At 42.2% G+C, this 25,689-nt stretch overlaps 1 protein-coding gene across 1 annotated transcript; it reads left to right on the top strand.

Moving 5' to 3' along the window:
* Positions 1–8,241: 8,241 nt before the first annotated feature.
* Positions 8,242–19,347, top strand: smtla (somatolactin alpha; the record flags this gene model as incomplete). The annotated part of the gene is made up of 5 exons (XM_080428224.1): positions 8,242–8,299; positions 11,787–11,980; positions 14,094–14,207; positions 17,322–17,501; positions 19,150–19,347. 5 exons carry the CDS (start codon positions 8,242–8,244, stop codon positions 19,345–19,347), a joined length of 744 nt encoding a protein of 247 aa, XP_080284350.1.
* Positions 19,348–25,689: the final 6,342 nt, after the last annotated feature.

The following is a 25,689-nucleotide window of genomic DNA, read 5'->3' as shown; positions in this document are numbered from 1 at the left end:
AAAATCTGGTCAATAGAAAAATTCCATTGACCAGATCTGTAGGGGGCGCAGTGGAGTAACCAAAAATGTTTTTTCCTTCCGGTGAAATATTTAATTTTCTGTCCAATAAGTGTATTTTAGACGTGAGGTGGGGGGCTCAAAGTGTTCCCACTAAGTAGAGTAGGCTTTCAACTCCATAAACCCGTCTTTGTTTTGGTGAGTAGCGAAAGTGTATTTACAATTTTTACTACAGACGAGAGGCTGCACAGCCAGCGCTGCCGTAGGTGTGAGGGGAAAGGATTGAAAGTATCATAGCATTAAGGAGAACTCATTCTAACGCTATATGGTGCAGAGCTAGCACTTTACTTGAGTATTTGTGTTTTTGGATACTTTCACTACATTTCAAAGATAAATATTGTACATTTGGCTCCACTATAAGGACAAAGGTACATTATGAATTAATCACTTACTGTAGTGTAGGCCCTATTTCAAATATTTACAAGCGTTACATTGCAACACGTCGAGAGCTTGTAGATTGGCAAGGTTTTTATTGATATTTGTTGAATAGTTCAAGAAAATCTTTGAATTTGGCATTTGGGGAAAATGTCAACATTTCAATACAGCAATGCATTTGATTACTTATGTATTTTTCAAAGCAAATACTCTCAAGTAGGGTACTTTGACTCAAGTACAAATTTGACAAAGCAACTTTCGCTTGTAGTTGAGTAATATTAAAAGTTTTTAACTAGACCGCGCCCACTCAGTATTCTGCCTGGATCGCTGCTGTTTATTTTCATCAATCTCCGACGTGCTTTGACATTTTAATCATAATTTATCATTGTAGTAGGCATAAAGTTATTCTTACATTATCCTATTGTAAAGAAAAAAGTGTCTCCTATACACCAGTATATGCTTGGAGGACTTTGGTTTGTTTGCTTTCACCACCAACGCTGCTGGCTTACTATGGTATACTTTATCTGCTTTGAAAAAATTGCAAATGATATAAAAGTGATATTGCAAGACCAGAAAAAGCGCAAATAAATAAATGAAGCAAACATATTTTTAGGCTCCAGACAGATTTTTAATACATTTTGGTGCCAAAAATGGCTCTTTTGATAATAAAGGTTGCCTACCCCTGGTATAGACCAATGGACACATTAAAAAAAAGTAAATTATTGAGTTTCTTCTCTCTGCAGTGCTTTAAAGTGTATTTTTGAAATCACAGGCCCATGTATAAATAAAATCCATAGGATGCATATTTCTGTTTGTTCATATGAGCAATTAGCCTGAGGACTGATTCTTTTATCAGGACTAATATTTTCTTCTGTACAGTTCAGTACAGCTGTACCAAAAGCCCCAGCTGTGTCTACTTACTGTACTAATTGGCATTTTTATGAACACTCTGTCATTGAACAAGTTATTTTATTTTTCTATGTTCATAAAAAAAAGAAATATATCAAAAGAAGAGGGTTTGCTTTCATCAGAATATATAAATTGTTAATTATATGTGAATTTCTTTAGCCATGTCAATGTTACTAATTATGAGCACATACAATATTTATCCGCTAACATTTCACTTGCATGTGAAGAAAAACAAACCCAGGCACACACACACATGCAGTCACGCACGCATGCACACATGCTCACACGTGTGCGCGCACACACACTCACACACACACTCACAGTGACCTAATTGCCACAGTCATAAAGAACCATATAATCATAAAAATGTGTTGTTTCTCCAAGTTTGCCTGAGGAGTGTTAGCATTGCACTGCAAAGTGTCTCTTTGTATCTCAAAGTTCTCATTAAAGAAGCTCACATCGCTTCCTCTCTCTCCATTTCTGCAGTCTTCATGAACAAATAAGATGGTCACAGAACTAAACCGGAGGCCAATCCCCCAACAGCCGGTTATGTGATTTTGCTCGTATAAAATTATAATGATGATAATTTATCAAGCTAGACGAATCAGAACAACACAGCTGGTAGCTATGGTGTGGTTGTTTCACGAGCTCATCAAGTAACTTAGTATCTGGTCCTGGAGAGGAACCGATGATGTGATCATTCTTAGCTTGGTGGCTACAATTTTAGTACCTCAAAATCAAGATACTGTACCAGTGGTGAAAAGTAACTAAGTACATGTACTCAAGTACTGGACTTAAGTATTTTTTACTTTACTGGAGTGTTTCCAATTTTCTGTACTTTTACTTCTACTCCACACATCTCAGAGGCAAATATTGCACTTTCACTCGGCTACAATTATTTGAGAACTTTAGTTACTAGTTACTCACAACGCTCAAAACAGAACAAAGAAAAGAAAAAGACCATTACTGCAACAAAAGTAATCAACAAACTATTACGATAAAACATTGGCCAAATTGTCAAGAGGCAGAAATTGTGAAAATAGCTGACTTACGGGGAGACCCTAGCTCTTTTCCCAGCGTTTCGCCCTGGCTATTTAAGACCAATTATACAAATTATAGTAAAACATAATTATTCTGTATGCCTTCATACTTGATATATGATAAAATATAATACATATAATTGGGCAAATACTGTACATGCATATGAGATCAGCTTATTTGCTGCATTCCGGTGAAGATACAGTGAAGAGCAAAAACAGGAGTGGGTCTACTATAATAGAGCCTTTGGGAATCCACTCAACTAAGAATAGGGTTTAACCCATTCAATCTGGGAACGCATCTCTGTCATTTTAGATTTCTTTGGCTATTCAAAAATAGCAGATATACAAGGTCATAGCGCGGCACCGCTCATAGCGCGGCACCACGCTATGAGCTTGTAGATCCGTTATTTTTGAAAAATCTTGAAAATTTGTACAAATCTTTCAATATATATCTTTTTAAAGCAAACATTTATAACTCAAATCTTTGCTTCTGGGGGTCCCCGGAACAAAATATTTGACAAATGTTTGCTTTAAAAAGTATATATTCGAAGATTTTCACAGATTTTCACAGTTTTTTAGCAGATATACAAGCAATTTTTTTAGCAGATATACAGGCTAATTTTTAGCAGATATACAAGCTCATAGCGCGGCACTGAGTGTCACGCTACAAGCTTTTGAACAGCCAAAAAAATCTAAAAATGACACAGATGCGTTCCCGGTCTTAATGGGTTAAGTGGTTAGTTTTACTACAGTATGGCCTATGACAACATTATGTCAGGAATAGTGTTTTCTCTCCTGTTCAGTTTTATCCTAAAACCAGCTGCTCTAAATAAACTCTGTACACACAATGTTCCGAGGACCATTCCTGCAGTCCCCACGCTGTATACACATTTGCATGTGATCAAGTAAGCATGCAAGCAAACGCATATGCACATGCACCCGCGCACACTGTCTCTCTCTCTCTCTCTCTCTCTCTCTCTCTCTCTCTCTCTCGCTCTCTCTCTCCCCCCCCCCCCCTCTCTCTCTCTCTCTCTCTCTCTCCCCCCCTCTCTCTCTCTCTCTCTCCCCCTCTCTCAGCATGCGTCCAATTGTCCAATCAGGGGAGTTGATGTTTTCCAGGGTACGGGGGCTGCCAATCAGCCGTTGGCAGGAGAAAGAAGTGTGTCACATAATCAAACCAAACTGCTAAATATGCATGAGTGTACTCTCTTCCAGTGCACTCCATCAGGGATAGAGTGGCTGTGTAAACGTGCCGGCATGCTGAATAAGAAGCAGAGACACATTGCACACGTCAACAGCGTAGCGTGGCATCGTGCTCTTCTTCACACGGCCCGGTTGAAGAAACACAACGTCGCTGTCAGGGCAGAAACCTCTTATCTCCTATTCTAACTTTTTGTGTTTTTTGTAAATGAATGCCCTGGTGATACTACAGCGTCACACAAAGGCATCAAAAGTAAAAGAATAAAATAAAAAAGGCGTTTCAGTGTGGAGTTTGCATATTCTCCCCGTGTCCACTGGGGTAGGTACCCTCACAAAAAACGTGCAGTAATCCTGGTCTCTATACTGCCTCCCCCTGGTCAGCCGGGGCGCCTGATGGAGGGGAAAGGAACTGGTTGGAATAACGTGTTCCTTCCACGCGCTACTGTACGTCCTACCAGGGAAACTCCCCCCTGTCAGGTGATAAGAAGTGGCCTGCTCACTCCTCATGCATTGGAGGAAGCATGAGCTCAGTTCGGGGCTCTCCCCAGGCTGGCAGAGGGAGAGTAGAGCCCAGGATTACAATCTTAGGCATTGGCACTGGCACTGGGTGAAAAATGGGTTACAAAATCGTGAGATAAAATATTAGAAAAATGAATAAAAGCATCAAAAGTAGCAGATATATAAGCTCGAAACGCGGCTCGAAACGCGTCTCGAAACGCGGCGCGAAGCGACGCGTTTCGAGCTTATATCTGCTGTTGCTTTTGAATTTGAATCCTGAAAAGTAACAGTTTTGGACAGGTTTCCACCCGACAGAGACGACAACCAAGTATTACATACCCTCTACTGCAGTGGTTCTCAAAGTGTGGGCCGGTGACGCTCCCGGAGTGCCGGTGGTCCTTGAGGGGGTTCCAGGGGTTCCCCTACAAAATTAGATAGTAGTATCAAATATAGTGTAACCACTTCAACCCTATTTTATATTTTGGCTTTTTGAAAAATAGCTGATCTACTGTTCAAGCTCCTAACATCTTGTGAGCTTGTAGATCAGCTAAATTGTCATTTAAAAAATGTGTGAAACATTTTGGAATAATTTTCAAAATTGTGAACGCTACATTCTTGGCTCCCTGCCCCTTTTAAATGGTGGTCTACTGTCAAATACATATTAATGTGGGGTCCTTGACATGAATATCTTTGAGAACCACTGTTCTACTGTACCTGCTATACAGGCAGATTCCTGCTTCCCAAAACATTTAATAAAATAATAACATGGTTCGTCCCATTCAAATATTCCAACCTGATTGTTCTTCTTCTATGTGTTCTATGTTTTTCAGAAATTGGACCTATATACAAACCTGGACATAAGAATTGGAGGACTATGAAAGGGTGAAGTATTAACATGATTACATGCAAAAATGAGTCTGCATGCAATCAGAACGTTGGCTAGTTAGCTAATGTATAGAAAACATGGGTAGGCATAGGTATAATGATCTGAGAATGCATCTGTTATAGGCTAGATCTATAGGCTATATGAGGATGGCAAAAAAGGAAATGCTTGACTTATGCATAGAGTGTTGATGACGGTCTGAGGACCGAAACGTCCAATCTCTGTGTCACTTTTTGCACTTTTTCAAAGGACATTTTTCTGCATCTAAAGAGCCTCAGTTTTCATCTTTCAGTGTGCCAGCCCTTTTCAATTTGAAAGTAAATGCCTTGCCTTGGGCAAGGCATTACAGGGAGCCAAAGGCTGGGATACAGTATAATGCATGACAGAACACTATGAAACACATTGAAAGCAGTTTTAAGTTATTGTTTCAGCACTATTAGTCTGGAATTATTGGAAAATATAACCATGGAATCTGGGCCAAAGTGTAATGGTATGATAATGAAATGCTTGAGAGCTCTCATTCAGATTGGAACAATGTCAAACAATCAAACAGAGAATATTGGCAAGCATTAGTGGAGCAAGATTTGTCAGTGTTATCTCTGAACTCTAACACAAATGGAGTTTGTTTTCCTTTGTGGTGAAGATATGGATTTGAATGCAAACACGATTTCTCGGGTTTCCCCAGATGGATCGCTTTGAATTCCAAATGATAATGCACTGGTGTAGGTGCCAGACATTATGTCAGATAGGGAGCTGTTTAGCAAATAGAGACTACGATCATATGACAGCACACAGACTGCCACTCTTCTCACCCATTTTCTTTCCCCTCGCAATTTAGGTGCTTTCTCGAAGGCAGGTTTCACATGTTTGCTCACTCAGGAAGCAAACATTCTTACAAAGGAAAGTATAGGCTTTGTGGAATAGAACAAGTAAACAGAACAAGTGAAGCTAACAACCAGTGGTGGAAAGTAACTGAGTACATTTACTCAAGTACTGTACTGGAGTATTTCCAATTGTCAGTACTTTTACTTTTACTACTCCACTATATCTCAGAGGCAAATATTGTACTTTTACTCCACTACAATTATTTAAAAACTTAGTTACTAGTTACTTTGCAGATATAAATTATTATATTATAAAACATACATTAAACACTTTAGCCCTATTTTATACATACATGTAGGCTATTTGCAAATAGCTGATCTATAAGCTCACAACGCGTTGCATCGCGACACGTTGTGAACTTGTAGATCTGCTATTTTCAAACATTTTAGTACTTTTACTTTTGGTACTATAAGTATATTTTGATGCCAATACTTTTGTACTTTTACTCAAGTAACATTTTTAGCACAGGCCTTTTACTTGTAACAGAGTATTTTTATATTGTGGTATTGCTACTTTTACTTAAGTAAAACATCTGAGTACTTCCGCCACCACTGCTAACAACCAGTAACAACACTTACAGGTGAAAATTGAATATAGCAAATAAGTAAACATCTGCAAAGCTGCAATGTTGCTATTTTTGCCCACCACACCGCAGAGATTCACGCCTTGCAGTTGAACATCTGATGCAAACCTCGAAAGAAAAAACAAACTGTTCTGTTGATAAGGCGAACTCAAAAAACATGTTGACAACCATGATAAGAAGGAGGCAGAGCAAGAAAAGTGTCGAAAGAGGAATGGGGGGGGGGTGAGAGAACATTGCTTCTTATGCATCAGGCTGTCCCCCATATCTGGTGACACGCTGGGAGGCTCCAGGTGTCTTGGAGAAGGCTGTGTGAATAGGGAACACCTTGTTGTGACGTCTGCAGTGTTCTTCGGTAACGCAACACGTTGTTGTCACCCACTGTCACCTGTCATTAAATTGTTCCTGAGATGTTTGTCACTTCACTGTGCTGACGAAACATTGATCTCCTCCGCAACATGCTCCCTGATGCTTTATTCACTCAGAACACCAGTTTATTCCCCAAAAATCACATTTGTCGATACGTGAAGGATTCTGTTCCTGTCAGGACCTGCACTCAAGGTTGGACCCAAATGCGGAAAAAAACTAACACAGGAAACTTGAGATAGATTTGACTCGAAATACAGCCTAACAAACGATACATGACGTACGTACATACACTCTTAACATAGACACAACACTCGAATACAGAACGGAAAGAGGGGGAGTAGGGGAGTAGCAGAGGGGACTTGGGAGGGGCAGGGTGACAGAGGTGACAGACCATGACAGTTCCACAGTGAGATGTCCATCATTTGAAAAACATGTCAAAACCCTTATTAGAATGATTGATTACAAACACTGTGTACCATGTACCATGTAGTACAATGGGTACATAATCGTATTAGAAAGTGTAAGCAAAATGGCGCCAATATGTCCAAACAAGATCAACTGTGTCTCAAAGATGAATTTGTGAAACACTTTCAAGCTCATTAAGAGAGCTGATTGAAGATTTCCATTTGAGCTTGCGGGGTACGGGATATGGTCGATTCTAAAATAACACCCCACAGTAGCAGAAAGAGAGGAAAATAAAATGAGATTCAAAGGAGCTTAATCTCATTTAGAGATTTAGAGAGAATCTCTACAACATACAAAATCCTTGTTTGGAAATGGTTACAATATCACTGTTAATCTTGGGTACTCAAATTAAAATCTGTCTCCTTTTTCTTTTAAAATATGTATTTGTTTGCATAACGAAAGCTTTCAGTGAAGAAGATGAACCATTACAGGAGAAAATCTACTCTTCCCCCTGTTTTATTTTTTTAAATCACAGAAATATGTGTAGCGCGATGTGGTGCATCATAAGTGACAACCAACATGCATGCAGGCAAGAGTTTAAATACAGAAAATTGACAGACAGAACATATCCCCTTGTAATTCTCCAATTGGATTAGATACATAATGTTGATTGATTGACTATGTAGGACACTCTGTAATCAAAGGGGTGCAATGGTAAAACAGTGGATTTAATTCCGTCCTGTATGTACGCCTAGTGCGGCGCCATTTCAGTGGGGCCTGTGCGGATTATGACTATTATGATGAATTCTCTGTGCTCTAAATGTGTGCTCCCCCTGGCAGCTGAACACAGAGTCATAAAAAAGGATAGCCTATGGCCCCTGGGAAGAGTTTATTTTATAAAAAATGTTTCCATGGCAAAAAAAGATTCTGTATTATTTGCAAAATTATAGAAAAATAGATAAAGGGGGGGCACGTGGCACAGTCGGTAGCGCTGTCGCCTCACAGCTAGAAGGTTCTGAGTTCGATTCCCACCGGGGACGATGTCGGCGCTGGGGGCATGTCCTCTCCTCCGCGTCATCAGTGCTCATACCCTATGGGGTTGGTGAAAGAGCCTTCCATGTGTGGAGTTTGCATGTTCTCCCCGTGGCTCCTAGGGTAGGTAATACCCTCACAAAAACATGTAGTAAAAACATGGTCGCTATACCGCCTCCCCCATGACAGCTGGGGCGCCTGATGGAGGGGAAGGGAATTGGTTGGAATAACGTGTTCCTTCCACGCGCTACGTCCTACTGGGGAAACTCCTCCCTGTCAAGTGATAAGAAGGTCAGTTGGCTTTCATGCATTGAAGGAGGCATAAGCTCGGCTCTGGGCTCCCTAGGCTGGCGGGGGGCAGGATCACTTAGATAATTGGCACCGGGTGAAAAAGGGTTACAAAATCGTGGGGAAAAAAAAAAAAGTATATTTTTCGCTCTAATTTTTGTCTCATATTCACACTAAATAATTTCTGTTGCCATAACTATTTTTGAATTCCACATCTGTTTTTTTTTATTTGTCCTAATAAGTAGTCATGTTGTCTTTCAGCCTGCAGAGCAGGGAGTTCTTGGGGGCAATGAGGCCATGGTCTCCGTTTCCCCTTGGTTTGGTTTTATGCCTCCCTCAAGACATTATGCCATGACCTTCGCCGCCATACTGGCTTTGATAACCGGTCCACACTGCCCCGCAGTGGCGTAGCTTACATAGGGTTGCTGGGTTATGAGAACCCATACGCGGGATTTCACAGCAAGGGGGCCCCCCTGCTGGTGAGGATTATTAATATTTTTGTTCCTTTTCCTTTTAAACAGTGAACCCCCCCCTTGACAAAACGGTCCCGGGGGGCCCTTTTGATCTGAAAACCAATGCGGAAAAAGGTCTGTTTACGCCACTGCTGCCCCCGGCTGATTACCCTTTTCTCTTCTGCCAATTTCCTGGCAAAACAGTTTTCAGACACTGGTGTCTTTTGTTGAGATTCTGAATACTTAACTGCCCCTGACTCCACGCCCCCATCTTCAAACAAATCAGTGACTCTGATTAATCCATGGATGAGCCTGTATAAACTTTTGACTCTGGGCTTGTACAAATATTATTCATTTGTAAAACCAATCAAATCATCCTTAACCGTTAAATTCAATCCATTATTTCCATGGACTTTCAATTGTTTTATTTGATGGCCTTGCTGCCCTGGCATTTGGCATTTGTGCTTTGCTTGATAAATAACTAGTTTCTCTGAATAGACATCCTTCTGGTTAAGAAGAGAATCAGGGGGTAGATATTCACACAACTCTATGTTAGCTAAAACAATGCATTATAGAAGATACAATTCCAAACTTTATATGTATATATTTATTTATCGCCGCCTTCCAGGGCTGGACTGGGACAGAATTTCGGCCCTGACATTTTGGCACAGACCGGCCCACCACAACCGGCACGGGAATCTCTATCGCCCGCCCCATCGAGGCACATACAAACACAAAAGCTCTTAATACCACCACTCTTACTGAATAACATCCCTCCATGTTCTGGAGCCTGAGTAAAATAAATGATAACTACACAACCCATACACAACAACACAACATATCAATATAGTTAGCCTACAGTACTCACAGACAAGGAGGATGCTGGCTAAAGCACATCATGGCACTGGCTACTCTGGGGAGATCATCTGCACTGGAGATGATGTATTGGACCTACAGTATATACAAACCTGGACATAAGAAGTGGAGGACTATGAATGGGTGAAGTATGAACATAATTAACATGCCAAAATGAGTCTGCATGCAATCAGAACTTTGGCTAGTTAGCTAATGTATAGAAAACATGGGTAGGCTATAACGATCTGAGAATGCATCTGTTATAGGCTAGATCTATAGGCTATATGAGGATGGCATAACAGGACATGCTTCACCTATACATAGAGTGTTGATGATGGTCTGAGGACCGAAACGTCCACTCTCTGTGTCAATTTATTTCACCATGTCAATCTTTGCACTTTTTCAAAGGAAAATGTTTTGCATCTAAAGAGCCTCAGTTTTCATCGTTCAGTGTGCCAGCCCTTTCTTTGTGTTTATGGACTTTCATGCTGGCCTCTCGCACCTGTTTTCAGCCCTATAGTAAGACAATTGAGATTAGAGCACAAACTTCCCTACCTCTTTAACGTATACATAGGGAAGTCATTTGTGTACTGTGTATATGCAAATAAGTTGTTTTATTGTAATAGCAAAGTCATTCAGTGTTTTTAGTAACTAGCCTATGTATGACCATGTGAACATTTTTGAAAGGTCAGTAAACACTAACACTGTGACTGAAACAATAATATTGTGATGCCTATATTGCCTACATATTGTTATAAATGTCCTTTAAGCCCATATGGCCTTCCTGGGCACCAGGAAAGATGCATGACACTGTAACCACTTTAACCCTGGTGTCCTGGTTTTGGGGATGCCCACTGCATGTCAAAACGGCCAGTACACCACTTCCGCCTTCAATCCAAGGTAAGACACACAGTAACATCAGGAATCATGCATAACAATGAAGAAATAAGAGATGGCTGACTTATAAGCGGTACCTCTCACAAAGCCTACGCAAGGCAACACTTGCTGACCTTTTGTTTCATTCATTGCCTTGGTCAGACTGTATAAAAGAACTCTGGAGATGTTGAGGTGCAGAGAGGAAGACCTGTCCTGACAGAATGCAAACCATCACAGGTATTAAAACTAAGGGAGATCAAATAGATGTCATAGGAGATATAACGTAGGCAATCATATTGATTAGGATATGTTATGATAGTTGACTTGGAGGAATATAATGACTTCAACTTGAATCACTTTAATTGCAGTGATCAATAGGAAATAGAATGATGATTGCTGTGTGTGTCTTTCATGAGTGTGAAATAGTCATTCTTTGTCTAACTGTTCCATAATGTCTGTCTACTGCAGGTAAGTCTGTATGTTATACTTATATCGTTGCTATCGGGTGGAAAGTTTTCCTTTTTTACTTATTATTTAAAAAAACATAAAGTGCAAATAGCAGATTTTAATATTTTTGGTATGGCTTATTTTCTGCCTTTATGTATGCATACAGTAGGAACAGTAGACTGACAGGAAATGGGGAGAGAGATGGAGGGTTGACACGCAGCATAGGTCGTCGAGCTAGGGAGTCGAACCCGCGACACGCTGTCAGGCTGGATTACCAGCCTATAGGTGCCCAGACGGTTAGGCCAACCGTCCGGGCCGCAAATAGCAGATCTACAAGCTCAGAACATGTCACATCGCGACATGTTGTGAGCTTGTAGATCTGCTGTTTTCACTACTTTTGTGCGACACTCTTGTATGATAGGGCATTGCTTTACAAAGATTATTGGAGATACAAGGTTTCTGCCCGACAGCAACATGTTTTAAATTGCTTGTGTGTGATGTGTGCATACTGTACGTGTGTGCGCGTACGTGCGTGCGAGCACCTGTGGGTCTGTGTTTGTTGTTCATGCGTGTGTGTGTGTGTGTGTTTGTGTGTGTCTGCATGCTTGCCGTGCCGTGCTTTGCTGTGTGTTCAGTCCTGCAGCAGGTGTGTGTGTGGGCCGTGCTCCTCTGGCCCTGTCTGCTCACCGCCGGCGTCCCGGCGGACTGCAAGGACGAGCAGGGCAGCTTCACCCGCTGCCCCTCCATCTCCCAGGAGAAACTCCTGGACCGAGTCATCCAGCACGCCGAGCTCATCTACCGCGTGTCGGAGGAGTCCTGCTCTCTGTTTGTGAGTGTCATCCATCCAAACATCACCACCACCCCCCAGAGTGACTCCCTCTAAACCCCTTGTAGTTGACTCTACTGTAACATGGCATGATCCACAAAAAGTGCACGTTATACAAGCATACAAGTAGGTGGCCCTCAGGGAGAAACATAAACAGTTTTCTTCCTCATTTAGCTGCACATAGGTTAGTATGAAACGACTTTCCTTCGTGCCTGGAAAGAGAGGATATCACCTCAAACGCAAATCTAATTTTGTAAAGATTCATAAGCTACTGGTGAGGGTGGGGGGGTGGCAGGGGGGTGGGTATATTTTTATCTAATGCCATAGGGCATGAGGGATGGTCTGTTTTTATAAAATGTGAAATCAGCAGTTGAGAAAGCAGTGCCGTAAAAAAAGAGTCTGCCTCGAGGCAACGGTTGTACTGACAGCAGTGCACAATTTTATACTTGATTTCTGGTGAAACTGTCTAATGTGTAATATCACTTTTTTTTTATTATATGGGGCTAATAATATGAGTTGCCTCTATGAATCAGTTTGACCAATAATCCGATGAGCACCGCACATTCTGTAGTGTTCAGCTAAATGTTTTATAATACGTCGATGCCAAAAAGGGAATAAGCAAACAGAAATCAAGAGAGCACAGTGTGGCAGCATTCTCAACTCTGTTCTTGTTAATGAGTCACACACATGCCCAAAATAGTTTTCTTTTTCATAAATTAGTGTCCTACTTTGTCATATGATGGTGTTGCACAAAAGCAGTGAAAATAGCCTAATTCTAATCTACGAGCGCATCGTGACCCTGTAGATCCTCAATTTATTTTGGAAAATTAATCTAAAGTTTCTGAATTTTGGAAAATGTTCACCTTGAATGACATACCCAAAATAGTTACACTAGGTTGAAAGTGGTCAACTCTGTCAGTGGGTTTTATAAATATTTAACGAGTGAAAAGCATTAACAAGAGCTTTGTTAGGTACTAATAGCTTCTAATAGCTATTGCACTGGATCCACTGGAACACAGGTTAATTTTTCTATTTCCATTTCCGTTTTTTTACATTTCCAAACCTTGTTAAAAGTCTCAGCCCGTCAGTGACGATATTGATCCTCATCAACTATAGCTCTGGTCCATAGCGTTAGGAGTTCTCCTTAACGCTATGGTACTTTCCCCTCGTGAAATATTTTCTTTACTGTCCAAAAAGTGTATTTTAGACGTGAGGTGGGGGGCTCAGAGTGTTCCTACTACGTAGAGAAGGCTTTCAACTCCATAAAACAGTCTTTGTTTTGGTGAGTAGCGAAAGTGTATTTGTTATTTTGACTAAAGACGAGAGGTTGGGCAGCCTGTGGTGCGAGCGCAAAGGCTCTAAAGTCCCATAGCGTTAAGGAGAACTCCTTCTAACGCTATGGACCAGCTACATCAACTACAGAGTACAGCAGGTTGTGCTGCCGTGCTAACAGAACGACTCCATGTTAGCCCTTTGTGTCAGAGAGCAGACCTGACCAAAAGGAACCGACAGCGTGTCAGATACCGTCCCTTTTTGTCATTTGCACTCGATTCCTTGACACGATCAGAGTGCTCACTGACTGGCTTTAAAGTAATCTTCCCATCTCTCCTGGGAGAAAGAAATTATTTATTCAAGGAACAGATGACAATGGAATTGTGTTTTACGAGCATGATAGATAGACTACTACTATGGCACTGGGAGACCAGGTTTTAGCATCTGCCTGTGTCGAGTCTCTCCCGTCTCACTCGGCGTCTGGAGACCCGACGTTGGCCTTTGAAAGGAGGCTATGCAGGGCTCGTTACTGAGGAGGAGACGCTGTGGGAGGCCTAACAGAATGATGAACAAAAAGTAGTATACCACAAACTGCCGAGCGTGCATGGCAGCTTACTGACAGACAGCTCTCAAGTGGCCAAGGTTTTCACAGCACAAGTTGTGTTTTTTTTCTGACGTGTACTTTGGCTTGGCTTTGCTTTTGCATGTGCGCGCACGTGTGTGTGTGTGTGTGTGTGTGTGCCTGTGTGTGTGTGTGTGTGCGTGTGTGTGTGTGTGTGTGTGTGTGTGTTTGTGTGTGCGTGTGCGTGTGCGTGTGCGTGTGCGTGTGCGTGTGTGTGTGTAGGAGGAATTGTTTGTCCCATTCCCCATGCGAGCCCAGAGGAACCAGGCTGCTTATGTGTGCATCACTAAAGCCCTCCCCGTGCCCAGCTCCAAGAATGAAGTCCAGCAGATCTCTGTAAGAACACATGGGAACGCACACGCATGCATGCGTGTGTGCACACTCACGCTCACACTCATGCACACAAGCACTCACGTACAGTGGTGGGAAAAGTACTCAATACTGCAATGTAGAAGTAGCCTACTCCTTTACAAGTAAAAGTCCGGAATTCAAAATTTACTTGAGTAAAAGTACACAAGTATTGGTATTAAAATGTACTTAAAGTACCAAAAGTAAAAGTACTAAAATGTTTGAAAATAGCGATGTGACGCGTTGTGAGCTTGTAGATCGGCTATTTCCAAATAGCCTGGGTATAAAATAGAGCTAAAGTGGTTAATGTATGTTTTATAATGTAATAATTTATATTTGCAAAGTAATAATTTATATTTGCAAAGTAACTAGTAACTAAAGTTTTCAAATAATTGTAATGGAGTAGAAGTAAAAGTACAGAAAATGTTAATTACTCCAGAAAAGTAAAAATACCTCAAAATACCTCAGCACTTGAGTAACTCCTCAGTGCTCACGTACATGTACATTCACATGTGGATATGATCGTATATAGTACGTGTGTGTGTGTGTGTGTGTGTGTGTGTGTGTGTGTGTGTGTGTGTGTGTGTGTGTGTGTGTGTGTGTGTGTGTGTGTGTGTGTGTGTGTGTGTGTGTGTGTGCGTGTGTGTACGTGCGTGCACGCGCGCAATTAAGTGTACATTTGTTTGCATGCATTTCTCTGCCCACCAAGTCACCATGCAGCAGCGCGGGTGCTAAGCGCCCAAGCTTTGTTTTTGCAATAATGGTCACTTAGTGTATGAGGCCTCCTATTCTCAGCCTCCAAGTCCCATCCCTTGTTAGCGGCAGAATAGCGGATGGTTTACGCCAATTACACTAAAAAACGTCTCTGAATCTCATGAATACATAATGTGACTCTGCAATTTATGATATTTATAAGCGTTGGCCTCTATAGTCTAGTGCTGGGTCAGGTTTGGCCTTTGTCCAGTGGGATATACCCTGCCGGGCTAAAGGTTAGCCTGATCAGCAAACTGGAAACTACACAGCACTTAGCTAAAGGCCAAAGGAAGATGATTTGGCTGCATGTGAACTATAATTTAGATAATGAGAAGTTCTATAATTATAACCCTTCAACTCACAAATGCCAAGTGTAATGGCAGAGGCAATTACTTGAAGACCTCCGTTTTAGCAATCTTGAAACTGCTAGCTTGAACATTATTATCATCTGTCTGACGTTGGCTCATGCTGTAAATGCGGAACTCTGCAATCAAATATACTACATGCTCGTTCCTCACTTTGGCTCTGCGTTATATTTTATTACTTTGATGAAATTATTGCCTTTTTTTGTGATCCTGCAGTAATTTTTATGATGGTGATTGGTACTTGCTCTCCATTCTGCACTGCTTAGGAGCGTTTGAGCACATTCACAGACTTTGCTCAACGTGGCAATGGAAATACCGCCAGTTAATTTAATGTAATACATGTACGTTACAGTCGTCTATTACAGTGGGTCTCAACCTTTTAAGGCTGTGACCCCCCAAAATAATCATATTTGAACTGGGCCCCCCCCCACACACACACACACACACACACACGTGCACACGCACACGCACGCACGCACGCACACACACACACACACACACACACACACACACACACACACACACACACACACACACACACACACACACACACACACACACACACACACACACACACACACACACACACACACACACACACACACACACACACACACAGACAAGCACTTGGAATGTAGGAGTTGAGGCATTCAATTTAGTTTGACTCGGTTTCACAGATAAATATTGTGAAAATAGTCTATCTACAAGCTTGTAGATCTGCTATTTTCACTAACTCATTCACTGCCAGACTTATTTCTGGCTGTGTTTGCCCACTGCCAGAGATTATTTTATTTTTTTACCTTTTCAACTGGTTACAGAAAATTCATGTCCCATTATGGTCGCTGGTCTGACCGTTTGTACAGTAAACACACACGGTATCAGTGTGCGTCGCCCAGAGAAAAAATATTCCAACCACGACCGCCCCATGCCTTGTAAGTGTGTTGAAAATAGCATGTCTCACGAAATGCAGGGCAAAAAAAAGTCAACTCAAGATACAGTAGGAAGTGGACGGAGGCAAAAATCTTCGGATGACGTTATTTACGGATCCTTGTGAGTAGAAAGTGAAAGTGATCACTTGGGTGATAGAGAACAGCGCGATCTTTTATAAAACCACTAAAAAACGAATTCTCGTGGAATCTCGTCCTTGGCAGTGTGGGCGTTTGGACGAATTCTCGTCAAATCTCGTCCTTGGCAGTCAATGAGTTAACAAGATCTTACCCACCGGTTATAATAGTTCCCCATATAATATTTGCGTCAATTCTATCCATTACTAATGGGAAGATATGCCCACTTGATAACCCTGGATGATGTAAGTGCTTTTATACCCACTCTCACTCTACTCCTCCTACAGCCAAGCTTTGCTTTATTACATGTAGGCATACATTATAAATAGCTCAGTGGGTTAGTTACATCAGATCTGTGTAATTGGGGTGCGCGCTGTGCAGTGGTGTAAAGTAACTAAGTACATTTACTCAAGTACTGTACTGTACATTTTGAGGTATTTTTTTACTTTACTGGAGTATTTCCAATTTTCAATACTTTTGCTTCTACTCCGCTAGATCTCAGAGGCAAATATTGTACTTTTAGTTCCCCTATAATTATTTGAAAACTTTAGTTATTAGTTACTTTGTAGGTTTTTAATATTATTACAAAACACATTACCCACTTCAGCCGTATATATACATTTCGGCCATTTGAAAATAGCCGATCTACCAGCTCACAATGTGTCGCATTGTGAGCTGGTAGATCTGCTATTTTATACATTTGAAAACTTGTGAAATTGGACATTCTGCATAATGAGTGCTTTCTACTTTTGGTACTTTAAGTACATTGTGATACCAATATTTTTGTACTTTTACTCAAGTAAATTTTGAATCCTGGACTTTGACTTGTAACAGAGTATTCCTACATTGCAGTATTGATACTTTTACTTTAAGTAAAGAATGTGAGTACTTTTTCCACCACTGGCTGCTGTGCTGTGCAGGACAAGTGGCTGCTCCACTCGGTGCTGATGCTGGTCCAGTCATGGCTCGAGCCCCTGGTGTACCTGCAGACCACGCTGGACCGCTACGACGACGCCCCGGACATGCTGCTTAACAAGACCAAGTGGATGTCGGAGAAGCTCCTCAGTCTGGAGCAAGGCGTGGTGGTCCTGATCCGCAAGGTAAAGGTCAAAAGGTCAAGTCAGTCCTGTAGACCATTGGTTCTCAAAGTGGGGTCCAGGGGGGTCCCCAGCTAAATGATGGATAGTTACCGGAACCAAATGGACCCTTATGGGTCTGTAACTCTGAGAGTGTTGAAATGGAACCAAATGGTTCCATTTGTACACTCTCAGAGTTAAATTAACATAGATTTTACAATATAAATTGGGGTCCCAGAGATAGAATTGCCATTAAATGGGGGTCCTTCGAGTAATGCATGTCAAACTGAAGGGTCCTTGAAATTAAAATGGTTGAGAATCACTGCTAGAGCCATAAAAGTCTTCTCTTACGGGGGGTCCCTGGCATATCTTTCCAAAGGGGGGTCCGCGGGCTAATAAGTGTTAATTTGGGGGTCCTTGACATGAAAAGACTTGAGAAACACTGCTGTAGATCATCAAGTCCTCTAATCTGGGTTTACAGTAAATATATAATTTAGAATCTTTGTGCTTTGGGGGCTTTTTCTTTTTTGTTTTGTTTTTAGTTTTCATACCAGCGAATCAGTGTGGAAAGCATTACTAACTAATAGATTTTTCTCTCTAATTGAGTAAATTGAATAGTCCGATTAACCACTTAAGGCCTATCTTATGAAAATGTTTGGACAATTGCCTTCCATGGAACGTTTATGCTACGGTATTTTTGAAAAGAAGAAGAAGAAGAAAAAAAATGCATAAATAAATGATTAAATTTAACGGTAGGGTAAGTGATATTTTGTTTAAAGGTTAAAGCTCTATATGCTGATAGTAATCATTGCTATAGAGTGTTTGTTCAGTCACAGGGGTCTGCCTGTCTCTCTCTCTCATAAAGAGAAAATCAGGAGAGAGTACCTATTATTTATCAGCTTCATTTTAATAGTGTTCCAGTTCCAATTTTGTCTGCTCATTTCTTTGTGTCATCACTTCCAATTTCACTTGCTTAATCTGTATCCTGACTGAGTTCTCTATCCTGATTGGATACAATTGGTATCCTTACCTGAAAATACATGTTCTGTTTAATAAAGAGCTGGAGAGACATGGAGACTCCTGTTACTGAACAAACACTCTATAGCAATGAGTACTATAAGAACATAGAGCTATTTAACACCTATTTTAACAAAAGAAAATCACTTACCCTACCTTTAATTTATTTTTTAATGTAATTGATTAAATTAATTAGTTTTGTTACGGAGATGGCCCCTATACAGGGACCTCCGCTAATATGAATATATGGATGATAAATGAAATGGCTATGCTCTAGGGTCGTCCTTATATGGCGAGTACAATCTACCACTATATAAGGCTGAGTCGATGGCGGATAAGTGAGTTCAGAGATATAATATTGTAACTAATAAGAAAGGAGTTGATCCATTCTAACCACAGGTAACTGGCCTTACAGCCCATCTACCTAACCACCTGACTCAATACCGGCATCGATTACTCGATGCCGGTATTGGCCGACGGCGCTTTGAGCATTCTGCTATCAGCTCTCCACCCACTCCGGGGGCCAGAACGCATCTGGCCCCTGGAGGATTCAGTAAGAAGCCCCTTTTATCAGAGAAGCCGGTTCCACCTCTGTATTAGAGTTACAATAATTATCCCATATGTGCTCCAATACCATCCATGTGTGTACCTATAGATGCTGGACGAGGGCACGTTGACCATGACCTCCAACCAGCGCGGCACGTTCCAGTATGACCTGCAGCCCGACATGCTGGAGTCCGTCTTCAGGGACTACACCTCGCTCATCTGCTTCAAGAAGGACGCACACAAGATGGAGACCTTCCTCAAGCTTCTAAAATGTCGGCAGACCGACAAATACAACTGTGCTTTGTAGACGTCTTTAACTCTGCATGAAACAATGAGATGGAGCAAGCAGCGCAGTTCTTTTTTTTTGGCTGTTTTATTTTGTTCTTTTTCTAAATAATGCAGCATTCGGTGTCAGGCTAATTTCCCTGTTCGGTGACCCCAGACTTTTTTAGCTACGATATATAACCATCGTGCCTTAGGCTCATTCGACCTTGCTTGCAGTACTAGAACACTCTTTATTGATTGATTTTCAAACACCTTCACAGCACTAAGTAGGTATGATAGACCCTGTTTCCACGGTATATTGTATTTTACCGTTTCCTTAACTTGCTATTTTTATTTTGAACCTGGCAATGGTAATCCAGGGCATACTCCCAGAGGATTATTTGCATGTTGCTCTGTCAAAGAAAAGAGATCTGCATATTCTCTCGCATTGATTTCCATTTTCTTTTGTTCTTAACTGGAGTTTGCATTCCTTGCCAACTCTTGCAGGGGTTTTTTATTATTTGTTTTGGCCCCTGGAGGATTCAGTGAGAAGACCCTTTTATCAGAGAAGCCGGTTCCACCTCTGTATTAGTGAAATGAAACACTTAGTTTTGCAGATCGGAGTCAAACCGAGAGCACATTCTACTGGAAGTTATTCTGATAAAAACACGTGTGCACGTGCGTGCATGCATGACCATGGGTACTTGCGTGCACGCCACGGGCACACACATGTGATTGCTGCTGTAGAGAGAAAGAAAGAACTGGATAATGGCTGTGGTAACCTTTTCAGTATTTTAGATGTGATTACACCCATGCTGGGGATGGATGGCTCAAAATCAATAATATGCATCTAATTTGGGTGAGTAATTAACTAAAGCGTCACTTTAATGTTTTTTTTGCAATTGACACTGACATTTCCAACGGAACAGAAAAGCTTCATGTAAGAGTACTGTATCAGTGGTGTAAAGTAACTAAGTACATTTACTCAAGTACTGTACTTAAGTACAGTTTTGAGGTATTGTTTTACTTTATTGGAATATTTAAAATGTTCAGTACGTTTACTTCTACTCCACTACATCTCAGAGGCAAATATTGTACTTTTACTCCACTACAATTAGTTGAAAACTTGAGTTACTAGTTACTTTGTAGATTTTGATTATTATTACAAAACAGTGTAACACAATAACCACTTCAGCCCTATGTATATTTTGGCCATTTGAAAATAGCAGATCTACAAGCTCACAATAACTCGCGATGCGACGCATTGTGAGCTTATAGATCTGCTATTTTCAAAAATATTTGTATACATTTGAAAACATTTGAAATGGGGCATTCTGCATAATGAGTACTTTCTACTTTAAGTACATTTTGATACCAATACTTTTGTACTTCTACTCAAGTACATTTTAATTACGGAATTTTACTTGTAACAGAGTATTTCTCAATCGCAGTATTGATACTTTTACTCAAGGAAAACATGTGAGTACTTTTTCCACCACAGCCACATTTCTACAAGCTCACAATGCATCACAACACGACACGTTGTGACCTTGTATGTGGTTGAGTGGTTAATATCCAAACACTGTTTCTTTGTGGAGATGTTGCCCAGAATGCTGAATGGATTACTGTATATTTGCTTCAAATCTTAAGAATCTATGGCTGCTACCAAATGGATCCACAGTCCTTTTGTACACTCTCAGAGTAAAAAAAAATGGTTTACTTTTGTTTGTCTTCAGAACTGTTACTGTATTTTGCTGTATTGAGCTGGCTTTGAAGTCTGAGGCTGCTTGAATAAAGCGAGACATTGAAAATAATAGGAAATGTTTGACTGGAATTTGTTGGGTTGGTGCTGCATTTTTATTGATTACGTGCGAGCGTGTGTGTTTGTGCGTGTGTGCGTGTGTGTGTGCGTCCGTGCGTGCGTGCGCGCTTGCACGTGTGCGAGGAGGTGTGTGGGAGTGAGAGAGAGAGAGAGAGAGAGAGAGAGAGAGAGAGAGAGCGATTAGAACGATCAAGCGCACTTCTAGCAACCTGTCCCATGGATGTATAACAAAAACCTCCATCCCCACCCTATACGTTCAGGAACATGACCTCAATTTATAACCCCAAAACACAAGAGGGCAGTAGTGTTCTGCGGTCAAGGTCAACTTAATGACTGCAACCTACAAGCCATGCTGTGCTTAATATCATCATGGTATCTATAGCTGTAGCCTTTGTAGAGCCACATTAAGGAAAGATGCGCCGAAGTGCCGTTGTTCAGTGAAACGATTTTAAATTCGACTCAAACTATTTGGAGAACATTACATTTTCATCACATGATGAGTGTATACAAGCATTAAAATGTCCTCTGACTCTGCCCAAGTCAACTGTTTATACTGTTGATAATTGTTCAGGGATGCTGTGTAATATAGGAGTGTGGAAACCTGCAGCAGTGCAAACAGCACTTCCAGTGTAATAGAAATGGAATTGGCTGGCGTCATTGCTTTTGTCCTGTTTACATCCTTCTGCCCACAGAGAGAGAGACAAGCAAAACAATGAAGCCGGTTTGCTGCACATTATACGTAGCAATTTCTTTGTCCCTTCTAAAGTTCCCCTGATTTATCTTTTCTCTCTATCTTTTTTGAGTCAGCGTCCTCTGCTTTTCCAATCAAGAACTGCATCCCATGCATGTTCTCCCCGTGTCTCCTAGGGTAATTAATACCCTTACAAAAACATGTACAGTAGTAATCCTGGTCGCTGTACCACCTCCCCCATGACAGTCGGGGTGCCTGATGGAGGGGAAAGGAACTGGTTGGAATAACGTGTTCCTTCCACGCGCTATGTCCAACCGGGGAAACTCCCCCCTGTCAGGTGACAAGGTGGTCAGCTGGCTCTCATGAATTGAAGGAGGCATGAGCTTGGCTCTGGGCTCCCTAGGCTGGTAGGGGGAGTGTAGCGCCCAGGATCACTTAGAAAATTGGTACCGGGTGAAAAAATAAAGGGTTGCAAAATTGCGGGATAAATGTAATAAAAACTAGAAAAAGTGCTCCTCGGAGCACAGGTCTACGCCAGGTCAGGTACGTTATTCTGGCCTCCTGGTGGCGCTATAATAGGCCAATGTGAAAAGGGTGCCAACCGTGCCATTTATTCTTGCATTGACACTGCATTCATGATTTGAGGCATTTTGTTCCAAAAATTGGTTTTGCTAAATTAGACCTGCTGGTGGCACTATAACAGGCCAATGTGAGAAGGGTGGCATTTCTTCCTCGGCCTAGTGGGAAATGGGAATGTGCGTGTGAAATTTCACGGAAATCGCAAGCTGTGTGTATACTTTGAGGCTTTTTGTTCAAAACGGAGGATCTATAACAGGCCCATGTGAAAGATTTGGGGCAGAAGTTCTGAATTGGCATCCAGGGAGTGTGTGTGCACAGTTTCGGAGCGACCGGGCCAACGGTGCCGGAGATTAGCTGGTGACAGACGGACACACACACACACACGGACACACGGACGGACGGACAGGGGGTAAAACATACTCTCTCGCCATGCCTTCGGCCTGGCGGAGACAAAAAGAAGAAAATCCCAGTCAGTGTTGCCAGATGGGAATTGTTAAATTACCATACCAGAAGCTTAAAAGTATAGAATTTTAAAGAAAACTATCGTACATAGCCAAAAGCAGATAACTCACAGGTGTAAAATGTAATTTCACAAAAATAGCGTATTGCACCCCTACTAATGCGTTGTGTGGAACAGTGGAAGCAGCCAAGCAGACACAAAATAATAGTCTCCTGTGGATAGAAGGAATGCCAAGGAGCAGTGGCTCAGGGGTAGAGTGGCCGGATGGCGACCGTGAGGTTCCCAGTTTGATCCCGGGCTCCCCCAGAGTTAATGTCGAAGTGTCCTTGAACAAGACGCTGAATCCCTAATTGCTCCCGATGCACCTGATTCGGATGCTATCAATGCATTGAATGGGACATTATCACCTTTTATTAGACCATTAAATGGGCGAAATAGGCGACATATTGACCTACCCGCGATTTATCAGACCATTCATTGGGTGTTATCAAGACATACTGACCTACCAACGGAGATGACTTAATAGTTCAGTTTCGGTTTTGGTTTTGGTTTCGGACCATGACGGAGGCGCGCAGTCTCAGGCGAACTGTCACCCCGTGAAGGACCACCGAGGGAGCTAAAGCGACCGAGTTGCCGTCCTGAACGGTGTGATGTTCGCCTGAGCCTACTCAGCGCCGTTGGAGTTATGTACCGATAGGCACAGAATCGTAAATATTGTTGTGGGGACTGCTCCGCCTCCAAGTAGGTCAGTAGCTCCTGATTACGCCCCATGAATCGTCTGACAAATCGCGGGTAGGTCAGTATATCGCCTACTCGTCGCCTACTCGCCCATTCAATGGTCTGATAAAACGTGATAATCTCCCATTCAATGCATTAATAGCATTCGAAGCCGGTGCCCGATGAGCAGGTTTGTGCCTTGAATGTTTTCCTTCCGCCATCGGTGTGTGAATGGGTGAATGTAATGCACAATCTATGTACTGTTTAAATGCACCATTTACCATTCGCTCCGGTGTGGGCGTACATGTCATGCATAAAGCATAATGATTGATTGCAACCTTTAATGCCTATATCTAGGATCATCATTCCTTTTCTCAATCAGCAGTCAGGGAATTTAGTAAAATCCTACATTTGGGCATTTTTTGGCATTCCTTCTATCCACAGGAGCGTTTTATGTTGTGTCTGACATCAGTGCATGTTGATCTGACGGCTTTGGGCACGTCGCTGCTTGGTTATTTCCTAAGTGTCGCTTGCCTGGTCTTGCCAATTCTAAGTTGGTTTTCTGGCCCTTAAAGCTTGCTTGCATTCTATCCGAGTTTTATGTTGTGTCTGCAGTGCATGTTGATCTCCATATACAGTACGTGCATTTTACGGGGGGCCCTGGGGTTTCTGTTGTGTCAGACATCAGTTTATGTTGAATGGTTTCTGTTCTGTCTGACATCAGCTCATGTTGAAAATCTCAATATACAGTAGTATGTGCATTTGACAAGGTTTCTTTTGTGTCTGACATCAGTGCATGTTGATCTCCGTACATGTGCATTTGACTCTGTGTGCATTTGAAGGGGTATATATGTGCACCTGACACCATATATGTGCATTTGAAGGGGTATATACAGTATGTGCATCTGACTCCATGATGTGCATTTGACTCCATATATATTAATTTGACTCCATGTGCATTTGGCGGGGGCCAGTGGCGTAACGGAGGGGTAGCAAGTGATGCGGTGCGGGGGGGGCCACCAGCAGGGGGGGCCCCGCCTGCGCTGATACAAATATTTTTACAGCAAAAAAAAAGAAAAAAGTTGATTTATATTGGTCAAATAGAACCGAATTAGACCTGAATTAGACCGAATTAGACCGAATTAGACCCGAATTAGACCCGAAATTTTTCGCGCACGCGCGCAGGTTGCGCGCATGCATGTACGTGGGCCTCACGTGAAACTCCCGCGGGGAGGCCCCGCGATTCTGCGTTACGCCACTGGCCACTATACTGCCTCCCCCTGGTCAGCCGGGGCGCCTGATGGAGGCGAAAGGAACTGGTGGGAATAACACGTTAGATAAGAAGCGGCCTGCTCACTCCTCATGCATTGAAGGAGGCATGAGCTCTGTTCGGGGCTCTCCCCAGGCTGGCAGAGGGAGAGTAGCGCCCAGGATTACAAGCTTAAGATGGTAAAATGATCACACAAATGTGATAATTATTGTACTAAAACTGATCCCAGTAAATTCATCAGTGTTGATTTATTCATGTGTAACTGAGTCGAGAGTGCAGTACACATTTAACCAAATTCATTTGGTCACATTTGTACACTCTCTGCGATAAATGAACACTGAGGATTTTACAGTGCACTCACTGTGCACCACCTCCACCCCCACCCTGTATCAGGAGATGTAAATCAGCTCGTGTGGTTGCTACGGTGAATCGGGTGTCAGTGCGGTGAGTGTGTATGTGTGTGTGTATGTGTGTGTGTGTGTGTGTGTGTGTGTGTGTGTGTGTGTGTGTGTGTGTGTGTGTGTGTGTGTGTGTGTGTGTGTGTGTGTGTGTGTGTGTGTGTGTGTGTGTGTGTCGGTGGGGGCAGGATGTGGTATAAGGGGCCTAGTGTCAGCAATGTCAGGTTCAGCTTCCTGTGGTCCTAATCATTTCAGTATGGCGGGCACTGGGCCGATCAGGTTGCCTCCGCTCCGCCCCTGTTACGCTCTGCTCCGCGTGCAAGAGCCAACGGCGTCCGACCCGGCCCCCTCATACCACCGCAACCCCCAGATCTTTACCTTACCCGACACTGACTCACCTAAAAACCACTCACCCTCCTCCTCCACCTCGTCCCCAAGGGCTGAGGCT

The sequence above is a fragment of the Gymnoscopelus braueri genome (genome assembly GCF_963280865.1).
Source record: "Gymnoscopelus braueri genome assembly, chromosome: 5".
Taxonomy (NCBI): domain Eukaryota; kingdom Metazoa; phylum Chordata; class Actinopteri; order Myctophiformes; family Myctophidae; genus Gymnoscopelus; species Gymnoscopelus braueri.
The sequence above is the reverse complement of the archived record's forward strand: the minus strand, read 5'-3'. Positions and strand labels throughout refer to the sequence as shown.